Genomic DNA, 12,180 nt, shown 5'->3' with positions numbered 1-12,180 from the left:
GGGGGGGGGGGGGGAGCCTGTTACACTTAAGCTAAAGAGTGAGAATTTCTCACAAAAGACTTGACCGCAGTGCGGAGGGTCTGGGGGGCGTAGCCCCCCAGTTACACGGCTAGGGACAGGCACTTTTTTTATTTTTATTATTTTCTATTTATAAAACTTCAAATATAGTAGGAGCCCACCCGGGTGGGCGGGCGAGCGCGCTTGCTGGCGAGCAGTGTGTGTGTGTAGCAGGCATCTTCTTAGCATACAAATTCGATGTTTTTGTATATACGTTGTTCAAAAATTACATTCATTTGATGCAACTTTTTTTGTTAATAACTTTTTAACGAACAACGAGCGATGGCTAAAACCTTTTGATTGTTACTCACGGCCATGTCGTTAACAACATATGTCAAGATCAGGCTGATCGGAGGTGGCGCCTGTTTTTCTTTATCCATTTTAGTAATATTTCTGTTATATAATTGTAATATCGTTCAAGTGGGAAATAATAACTAACGTTACATGTAACATATATGCTATATTACTATATGCTATATTATATTCTATTATATTACGGCAATAATTTATATTATAACTGTTTATTGTGTTTGTTGGAATATACTGCTTGAAGAATAAAATTTAAGAAATATTATATATTATAATACAATATATAATTTAAAAAATATTATTATAATGTATATTACTATAATTGTGTGTGTGTGTATGTAGTATTTTAACTTTTCACGATATAGTTTAATATTTCGTTTGTGTTCCGGATTTAATCCGTATCTGCCTTGTATTTGGTTGTATTTCGGTTCACGACGTGTCGTGAACATTTCAATTTACTTCTTCAGGGAAGAGCATCTGAAACTTTAGAATCAAACACAAGGAAAACGTGGTCTAAACCCGGAAAACAAGCAAATAATTGTGTGTATATTTGTGTTATACCGTTTGATTTTGTGATTTCTATTTTTCAATATTTTGTAGTTCGCCAGCCTTGTTTCCTTCGAAAAGAACACGCCCGGCTACGTAAGATGGCACACATTTAAGTCAGATGGCTTGCAAGTAAACCTAAAATTCAAGACATCAGCCAACGATGGATTGATCTTCTATGCGATCGATGACGACAAAAGTACGAATACTGGTTACCTTTCGCTAATAAATGGTCGTCTAATGTTCACTAGCCAAGGCGTGGAATTATGGACTAGCCCATCGGATGTCAAATTCAACAATAATGACTGGCACGTCGTAATGGTCACTCAAGATCAATTTGGCCTTAGCCTCGATATCGATGACACGATGAGCTACAAATCGGATTTGCCACCACCACTTCTGCACTTCCTCCATGGCAATTTGTACATCGGCGGATTGCCATTAAGATTGGATTTTGACGGCAAAACTGTGCCTTTCGTTGGTTGTATCGGCGACGCAACCTTGAACGGCGAGATCATTATCAATTTCGCCAATTCAACTGAGAGGCCGCATGCATTCCTGGGGAAATGCAAAGATGGAGATCAGATACGTACGTTATAATACGGATTATTTTTATTCGCTGAGTTACTTATCAGTTATATTTCATCGTTTTAATTTCTCCTGATTTAGCTCTGCCACCAATCGTTGAATCTGAACTTCCAACGGAAGGTTGGTTACTACCAACGGAAGGTTGGTTACTACCAACGGAAGAACCAGTAGAGTTATCGACTCAGATCAGTAAGAACAAGGATAGATATATAAGACAAAATATATATCCGGATCAACTTTTTAAAATATTTATATTTTATCACGAATAAATAATTTCTTCATAGGCATAGTAGATATCGACATAGAGAAAGATGACGATGAAGAAGAACCTTACCTGGAAGGCCGAACTAACGTTGAAAAAGTTGATTCAATTACCACGTCTACCACGCAGATGCCAACCGAGCCTAATATTCAAATGGATGACGAATGTCACTTGCCATACTATCCAGCTGCGGATCCTGATCTGGAGAGTGCGGTTTGGCGATTCGGTATATATTTGCATAAACTTATAGATAAAAGAAGATTAAAGCTCTCTTTAAATGGAAATATTATTCAGATAAATATATTTTGGCATATTGTCCGTTTGGTGACTGAATTGAAAGTTGAAAATGGCATAAGTACGCGAAGATGCATTCTAATAAAGAATGTTATAAGTATATAAAAGCAGTCATATAATGCTATAAAAATTGGCAATATTTTGATATCATGAAAATATTGCTTATTTTGACGAGAAAAGAACGTAATTAATTCGGAATTATTGTAGTAATAAGAATTAAACATTTTGTTTAAAATTATAGTGTAATAAGAGTGTCTTAAATATGTCTTAAAATAATATACAGGGTCCCAAATTCTTCTGCGTAATTTTGGTAGGAACGTAGAATAGATTGAAGTGTACATAAAAGTTCTATATCATCCTATATCGTTTTGTGATATTCGCAATAAATCTCGAGATATTAATTAATCTTCCGGCGGGCGCGTAGCAACATTGAATGCTGCAGTTTTTGTTTATTTGATTTATGAGTTATCAAACAGGTAACGTTATAGTTTTGCATCTGTGAGTCTAAATAAAAAAATTAAGTTGTTTTTATTCTTAAAAATAATTTTAACTTATTCATCACACTTATTGTATCATCACCAATATTGTAACACGACCTTATCTTATTTAAACTCATTGATATGTTTATTTTAAAAGTATAACACTGAGTGCTGAGTGCACACGTCCGCCTGTAAGTATGTTAAAGGCGCGCCTTCCGCAAAATTAAAGAAGATTGATGAATGATTACGCGCGATATGATAGATGAGCTGTAGTGGGGCCGTCTGCCGTTGTATACTTATACATTAGATCAGAGCTCGGAATTAGTTGCCTATTTCAGTCGATTCTCGGAAGCTACGTCTTCTGTCTTTCCCTTGCCATGAGCGGGCCACGCAAGTGACAGTACCATTCGCGGCTTCAAGCTTAGAGCCGTGACCGTCACTTGCGTGGCCCGCTCGCCGCAAGGGGAAGATAGAAGGCGTAGCTCCCGAGAATCAGTCGAAATGGACAACTAATTCCGAGCTCTGCATTAATCAAACTGAACAAAAGTTCTCTACCATTTTACAAATGACTACATAAATTTTTAGATATTAATTAAAGAATATTTGTGCATTATCGCGCACAATCATATAACAATTTTCTCTCATTAAAGCTCCTTATACCGTCCATGTCGAATTTGTGACATCAAAAGCAGGGAATGACTACAGCTCATCCACTATATCGCGCGTAATCATTCAACAATCTTCTTTAATTAATATTTCGACTATTATCGCAAAACAATTTTACATTTATGTTCATCTCAATTTGTTCTACGTTCCCACAAAAAATATGGAAAAGATTCTGGGGTACTCTATATACGAGGGCTGCTCTGTAAGTTTTGCGACTAGTAAGGAAAACACGGTAATTTGTCATTGAAAATAGCTTTATTGTTTTTCAAAGTATTCTCCATGATGATCAATACACTTCTGCATTCGCTCAAACCATTTATTATAGCATCCATGCCACTCCGAAAGTGGTACCTCCAAAACATGTATTTTAAACGCATCAACCGCTTCTTTTGGCGTCGAAAATCGTTGACCACGCAGTTTATTCTTGATGTTCGGGAACAAAAAGAAGTCATTGGGTGCCAAATCAGGACTATACGGTGGATGACCCATTAATTCGATGTTTTCACTGGTCAAATAGGCGGTTGTTTGAGCCGATGTGTGAGAGCTCGCATTGTCATGGTGAAGAATGATTCGTCGTCTTGAGTTGTTTTTCCTTATTTGGCCGAAGACTTCTGGCAAAAAAATGGTTGTGTACCACTCAGAATTGACCGTTCTACGTTTCTCTAAGGGTACTGTTGCCACATGACCAGTTTTTCCGAAAAAACAGGCGACCATTTGTTTCGAAGTGCTTTGAGCGCGAACAACTTTTGTTGGGTTAGGTTCACTTTGAAAGACCCACACAGTCGACTGCTGTTTAGTTTCCGGCTCATATGCATAGATCCATGACTCGTCACCTGTGTAGAGGTTATATATGGCATTTGACGCATCTCGATCGAATTTCTTCAGCATTTTTTTGCATCAATTTACACAATCCTTTTTTTGAGCAATTGTCAAATTATGCGGGATCCAACGTGAACAAATTTTTTTTACGACCAAATGTTCATGCAATATCGTTTGTATGCAATTCATACCAACACCCAGGGATGCCTGAATCTCACAGTATGTCACATGTCGATCTTGCATTATCAATTCACGCACAGCATCGATGTTTTCTGGCGCAGCAGCTGATTTTGGACGACCTTCGCGAAGTTCGTCGGTGAGCGAACTACGACCACGATTGAATTCATTAAACCAGCAACAAATAGTGGCCTTGTGTGGTGCTTCATTGCCAAAAGTGGAAGCAAGTTGATTGATGCACTCTTGTCTCGATAATCCACGTCGAAAGTCGTAAAAAATCATCGCACGAAAGTGTTCTCGTGTTAATTCCATTTTTTCGCTGAGACATAATTTTCAAGTCACTGTAAACAATACAAGTAGCCTCCATACGACAAAACGTTTCAAGTAAAAAAATCTTCCAAACTGTCAAACTTTTTGATGGTAAGGTTAGATTTACCTAGCAACGCCAGTGTTGCCAAGTCGCAAAACTTACGGAGCAGCCCTCGTATATTTTAAATATGTGTCGTGTTGTCCTTATAGAAATATCATACTAAGAATCATTGATAATTACTTATTATCCAGTATTTTTAATACTGAAAATAAGTAATTATCAATGATTCTTAGTATGATATTTCTATAAGGGTGCAATAGCATCACAAAGCGTGTATTAAATGTTTGCGTGCTACGTTCAGTATCTCTGTTTATCTAGGTACATTTAATCCATCAAATTTGAGTTTATGATATCATAAAATTTTGCAGATAATAATTAATAATTTTTTTGTTCTTCAGGTATTTTCAGGAATAGCAGATTGCAATATAAAACGTTAAACGAAAGATTCAAGAATAGTTACAACTTCCGGATCAACATAAAGACAATGGTTGACGAAGGAATTATATTCTATAGCTCCAATCTCAACCAACAGGATGACCCAGACTTTGTTGCCGTGTACGTGCTTGGTGGAAAGGTAAGGAATGTTTCACTTGCTTAAACTTGTCCTGCTCATTCTGTCACTTTGAACTTGAAAAATAACGCTTGGTGGCACACTCGAAGGTTCACTACAAATTCGATTGTGGAAGCGGAATGATGTCGCTGGCGAACGACAAAAAAATTAATGACAATCAATGGCACGTGGTAACCTTCACGAGGGATGGTAAATACGGTCAATTAATAGTGGATGAAGACGAAGTTGAGGGATATTCTGAAGGAAATTCTACTACTATCGACGTGAATCCGCCATTCTTCGTTGGCGGAGTTTTGCCACAAATGTCCGGCACCGCACACATGAATATTGTGAGAACCAGTTCATCGATTTTCTCTTCGAAAAATGTCTAAAAAGTATTGCGAAAGTGTGACGAGCGTATCATATCGTTTTCAGGGCCTCAATAAAACGTTCAACGGCTGCCTAGGAAACTTCATGGTAAACGGACAGGTCGTAGAACCGTCACAGAAAGTAGACGTAATGTCTTGTTCACAAAGAGTTGAACCAGGTCTCTTCTTTTACCCAGGAAACGGCAGTAACTTATACAAAGCAGGTAAGAAAACTAATTGAAATATATCGCATTTCGGGAAAATACATTAAATAATTGCAATAAAAAACGTCATTTATATGTGACTAATTATAAATTTATAAATGATTATTATATTAACGAAGATATTTTAACTTCAGAATGCAACTATAGTTAAGTAATAATATATTAACGCAACCATAATTAAATAACTATAAAAAATTATTATGCATATTACTGTATTGTACATATGCTATACAAGGTTCGAAAAGTGTCGGAACCCTTCAATATTTCGGAAACTAAGTATTTTAGAAAAAAATATTTTTCAGACAAAAGTTGTAAGTTTGACTTTGGGTGGCGTTCCCAAAGTGAGTTCAAGATCAAATTGATTTTTTTAAATGGAACATCCTATTTTTTATTCCAGAATCTAATAGCTGGTGTCAAGAGCTTTTCAAAACATTATGATAAAGTTTACTTTCGTTAAGTACTTTTCCAGTTATGAAGCTTGAGTTACAGTACCGCCGGTATTAACATTGCTCAAGGTGTAACGCATGAAGGTTGTCCGGTCGGATTTACACTTTTTTTGTACAGGGTGTTTGGAAAGTACCGGGATCCCTAAATAACTTTTGAATGGGTAGAGATAATTAAATGAAATTTGGAGGATATTTATTGCATCAAAAGGGCTATCTTTTGACATGAGGGACATAAGAGAAAACATCCCCCCATCCCCGGGGACACAGGAGTAAAGTATAGTTCAAAAATCTTAAATGACATAAGGGGTCAAATAATGGCTTGTTTGAAAAGTCTCGGAAAGATCTTTTTAATGAGAGGTTATGCAACCCTTCCCCCAGCTATCTGCACTCTTCATTTTAAGTGTGCGCATATTTTCGTTATCTGTTCTTAGCTAATTAACTCAGGATCAACGACGTGACAGATAATTGACTTAGTTTCCGAAATATTGAGGAGTTCCCACACTTTTCGAACACCCTGTATATTATACGTATGTTACAGGGTGTGCCAAAATTGTTAAATCTCGAAAAAAAGTATTTTTTAGGAAAATGTTTCAGACAAAAGTTATAGGGTTTCAGAATATCTATTTAATGGCCGTATCAATTTTTACCTTGAGTGACGTCGTCAAAGTCAGGTCAAGATCACGTCGATTTTTTTAAATGAAAATCCCCATTACATTACATAAATCCCCATTACATATTCTTGTAGCTTACCTCGAGAGCCTTTCAAAACTATAATAAAGTTATTTTTCTTTAAGCACTTTACGAGTGATAAGGCTTAAAATTTACAATATCACCGACATTTACCCGTGCTTAGCATTATCTAGGATGAACGACGTGGACGTGACGAGGCTTTCACGTTTGGGGTGCTTGATTTACGTGAGTCCCTTTGCTTCTCACGTGTGTGCGTGTATTCGTGTATACGTGTGTGCTTGCGTGCGTGTGTATGTGTAATAGTTTTGTGATTTACTTGATGAGATGTTCAAATTGACCTCCTTCTGCTGCTTGGCAATGCCATAGTCGTAGATAAAAGTTAACCAAAACATTTCGTAAGCACGCAAAGTATGAAAGAGGTAAGACTGGACAACCTCTGCGTCGTATACATTGGGTAATGTTCACGCAAAAAATGATTCGCTTGGCATTACCAAATTTCAGTTACGACGACCGAAATTTTCGGTTCCTCAGGAATCAACTGAAAAATCGGTTGCTACAAAAAATAAATTCTATTGGAAAGTTTCTGTTGTGCCAAACATATCCAGCAAAATGCTGGCAGCATGTTGGCACCCTTATAGAAATATCATACTAAGAATCATTGATAATTACTTATTATCCAGTATTTTTAATACTGAAAATAAGTAATTATCAATGATTCTTAGTATGATATTTCTATAAGGTATGCCGGCAGATTGAATGGTTATGCAGCAGATTCCAAGCAACTGTCCTCATTAAGCTTAATTTTCTCTGCAACGTGTTGCCGATAAAGTGTGCCGGCAGAAATGTAACAGAAATATATCATTATTTTCCCTAATAATATAATTGCAAAAATATGTTATCTTCTCCGCATAGTCTGATTTCTATATCAATGACGCGACATAGAAAAAGAACACGATTTGCTGTCACGGTATGACAATAGAAATATAGAAGATATATCACACAACGTGCTACATCATGTACTAACAACAGAAATACGGCAGAAATCGATCATGACGTGCTTTCGAACATGAGGACCGAAACGCAGCAGAAATCGATCACGACGTGCCGCTCGAACGTAACAGCAGAAACGCAACAGAAATTGATCATGACGTGCGTCCGAAAGCAACGGTACGAGGCAGAAATGCCCTGATGGAAAAATTATAATAAAACTTGCTGAAAACGTAATGAAATGTGCTGAAATTTTGCTGAAAAACTCGATCAATTGACGTTCATTATAATTTCAGCAATATTTATCGAAAATCAGTGAATTTTCAGTGAATTTCAATAAGTTTCAATAAAATTCAGTAGAAAATTATTGAAATTTAAAATCAAGAAAAATGTCCCATACAGCACAGTAATGTTGAATCAATTTTTTTCATGTCTCATATAACTGCTAGGAACCGAAGATTGTCAAACACACTCTAAAATTTTCACGATCTCCCTCGATAATTACGAATCCGAAGTGGTTATACCCGGTCATCCATCCATGTCTCCTTTTGTTAAAGGTGTGCCTAACCTGATAATCGCGCGGCACGCGGTGATGTCAATGACTCCAACGATGTTCTTACAGTTTATGTTTATATAATGTATACTTATAGCATGTTTACAGTATAATACGTTTACAGTATTATAACGTATCTAGCAAATATGCGCGTTGATTCGCCAATATATTTTATTTAATATCTCTAAAGTTTATGTGGTTATTTGCAAAATGATTTCGACCATTCTTTTCAGTTTAATGTTTTTTATGCATTTTTTGTTATCGATACAGCTTGCATCAGACTCTGTATAATACAGCATATTTTGAAATAAAAGAATATTCTTCATGGTTTGCGCAAAATTGCTCAAACGCATTTCAATTTTATATATAAACAATATATAAGGAAAAATATATATGATTATGGTATATTGTAATATAATATAAATAATACATATGTATTAATATAATAAAATTTAATAATAATTTATTTTATTATTATTATTATTTTTGTATATCAATAATATAATTTTCATTATTCCTCAAATATAGTTAGAATATTGCAAAATATTGTAGTTTTTGTTCAATATATATTCAATATTGCAACTGGTTATCAATGTTGAAAAATCAACATAAATTTCATGCAGAAAAACATCCGCACTTCTATCTTTAATGTTGCATCAACATCTCATCAACGTTCTTTCAATGTTTTGTGCTATATAAGTATTATTTAGCATGTTTATCATTGTTGTGTTAGCACTGGTCCATACGAATATTTGGGAGATGAAAGGCAAAAATTTATATTTATATACATATATATTTATGTTTATGTGTCTCATGTAATTGTATTATAATAAATATGGACATTTTCACTACAATAAGTATGGTATTTCTTTAAATTTGTAATAATTTTTTTAAAGACACATATATATACATCTAATTAAATAGACTGTCTTTATAAATAATATTAAATTTCATATATTTTTTAATCTATAAACGAATATTACATGCTAATTAACGATTGCTCTAAATGCAATGTTACATACAAATTAACAATCGTATGAATTAATCTTGAATCATAATGAAGGAATCAGATTTCCATATGATTTCATTAAATTTCGATATATTTCAGTAATTTTCATCGATATTTCAATGAGAAAATTTTCATATTCTAACATGTAAAAAAATAAAAAAATTACATTTTAATACATTAGTCAATTATCATCAATTATCAGCGAAATTCAGCACGATTTCGTTATTTAGTCAAAACTTTTCACGAAGTTTTTCATTGATCAATAAATGAGGTACATTATGTACTTATTTACAATTCATTATAAATTGTAATTCTTTCATCAATTCAGCAAAATTTTCAAAATTATTGAGAAATATTTTTACGAATTTTCTTCATCAATATTTCAGCAAAGTTTCAATACAATTTACTCAGTTTTCATTACAGTTCAGTAAATTTCATTAAATATTTCATTAAATATTTCAATATTTTTTTATTACTTTTCATCAATATTCATTAAAAATTCATTGTTTTTTCACACTTTTCACTACAATTTATAATGAAAATCATGATTCATGGTGAAATATTTTCAGCAACTTTTCAATAACTTCACATTTCTCATTTCGATAATTTCATTGTATTTTCAACGATTTCATTGCATTTTCAGCAAATTTTTTCCATCAGGGTGCAGCACAAAATAAAAATTTTTTTGCAGTATTCCCTCAACGATTGCCTTAATTATTAATTAATGAATTTAAGGAAGGTACTACAAAGATATACAATAAATTTGTTGAATAAATTCCTGGCAAGCTCAAAGTAATAATAATAAAACTGTTAGTTATAATTTTCCACTCGACCGTGTAAACAGTTACATGGTTGAGAGAGAAATTATAACGTACAATTATGTTACTGTTATTTTGTATTTGCTGAGTTGTTTTGGGAAATTTATTATGTATATATAAATGTTATACAAATCATTTTATATGCTGTACAATTTTATCATAATTTTATTATCTAATTTATCTAATATTACATTATAATATAACATATATGTTATATTTGTTGTACAATTTTATCATAATTTTATTATCTAATTTATCTAATATTATAACTAACAGTTATTTATAAATTATAACTAACAGTTTTATTATTATTACTTTGAGTTTGTCAGGAATATTATTTAAAAAATGTATTGTATATCTTTGTAGTACCTTCCTTAAATTCATTAATTAATAATTAAGTCGGTCGTTGAGGGAATACCGCAAAAAAATTTAAATTTTGTGCTGCATTTCTGCTTCGTACCTACCGTTGCTTTCGGACGCACGTCATAATCAATTTCTGTTGCGTTTCTGTTGTTACGTTCGAACGGCACGTCGTGATCGATTTCTGCTGTGTTTCTACTATCACGTTCAAATAGCATGTCATGATCAATTTCTGCTGCGTTTCTGTCTTCTCAGAATGCCACCTAGTTAACTTCATTTTTAACGACTTCCTGCTCACATAATGTGACGTTATTCCATGTTCGATTTTATGCTTCTAATCATCATATTATATAAGCATTCAATGTTTAAATTTTTCTTTTCCTATGTTGACATATTGTATCTTATGCTTGCAATATTTCTATTATGATATCATGGCGTAGATTCTGTTAGATTTCTGTTTCATTTCTACATGTACTCTCTGATACGACAGATCATGCTTTGATACTGCCAAAATTATGCCAGCATAGCATGCAGCATATATTTAGCAAAGCCTGACTTTAGCAGGCTTGGCTATCGGGGTATATTCGGTCATCAAAACCGAATTGTAATGTTGTGAAAGATACAATATTTAAAAAAATATACTTTTTTTCCCTAATTTTCTCATGTCTCATAAGCCACTAGGTATCGAAGATTGTCAACAACACTCCAAACTTTCGTGAATCCTCCCGCGATAATTTCGATCTCAAGCGGTCACCCTCCAGTCCTGACTCCGTTAAAAGTGTTGCCTAATCTGACGATTGAGCGGCACGCGACGATTCCCGATGACTCCAACAGTATTACGATTTATGCTTATAGTGTTCATAGTATATTATAACATACCTAGCAAACACCAAATAATAGTTATATAATTTTTACTTAGTGTTTGTTGGATAATTTGCTGATAGATATTGGAACAATGCAATAACATTCGATATGTGGTGAATATTGATGTAATGTAGTGGATCAGTGATAACCCTTATAGAAATATCATACTAAGAAATACTGAAAAATTATTAGTGATTAAATATTACCAGTAATTCAATAATTTTTTAGCCAGTACTTAATTTATGGTGAATACTGATAATAAAATCACTGTTAAATATTGATAGTAATCAAATACTGAGAATTATTATGCGAAGGTGAAAAATAAGAAAATCAAAATGTTTACAGAAATATACTTATATTCCTAATTTTCTCATGTCTCATAAACTACTAGATATCGAAGGTTGTCAACACATTCCAAACTTTCATGAATCCTCCTGCGATAATTTCGATCCCAAGCGGTAGAAAAACACCGGTCACCCCCATCCATCTCCTGACTGCACTAAACTGTTGCTTAACGTGACGGATCGAGCGCGCACGCGGTGACTCTGATGACTCCAACGATGTTCTTACAATTCATGCTTATATAATGTATCCTTATAGTGTTCACAGTATATTATAACATACCTAGCAAACACCAAATAATAGTTATATAATTTTTACTTGTTGTTTATTGGATAATTTGTTGATAGATATTGAAACAATGCAACATTCGATACCCTTATAGAAATATCATACTTATAGAAG

The 12,180-nt window shown here is 33.9% G+C and overlaps 1 protein-coding gene across 3 annotated transcripts in view; it reads left to right on the top strand.

Annotated features, from left to right (window-relative positions):
- LOC116853303 (laminin subunit alpha) overlaps positions 1–12,180 on the top strand; it is a 76,449-nt gene that overhangs the window by 60,663 nt on the left and 3,606 nt on the right. For all 3 annotated transcript variants that reach the window (XM_032834326.1, XM_032834325.1, XM_032834324.1), the window contains 6 exons: positions 967–1,501; positions 1,582–1,689; positions 1,785–1,988; positions 4,966–5,141; positions 5,228–5,467; positions 5,553–5,709. In XM_032834326.1, the coding sequence (XP_032690217.1) occupies positions 967–1,501; positions 1,582–1,689; positions 1,785–1,988; positions 4,966–5,141; positions 5,228–5,467; positions 5,553–5,709 (1,420 nt within the window). The remainder of the gene's footprint in view (positions 1–966; positions 1,502–1,581; positions 1,690–1,784; positions 1,989–4,965; positions 5,142–5,227; positions 5,468–5,552; positions 5,710–12,180) is intronic.

The sequence above is a fragment of the Odontomachus brunneus genome, unplaced genomic scaffold (assembly GCF_010583005.1).
Source record: "Odontomachus brunneus isolate Ranch 3 - 2012 unplaced genomic scaffold, Obru_v1 Obru_scaffold_303, whole genome shotgun sequence".
NCBI lineage: Eukaryota > Metazoa > Arthropoda > Insecta > Hymenoptera > Formicidae > Odontomachus > Odontomachus brunneus.
This window is presented reverse-complemented; position numbering and strand designations above follow the sequence as displayed.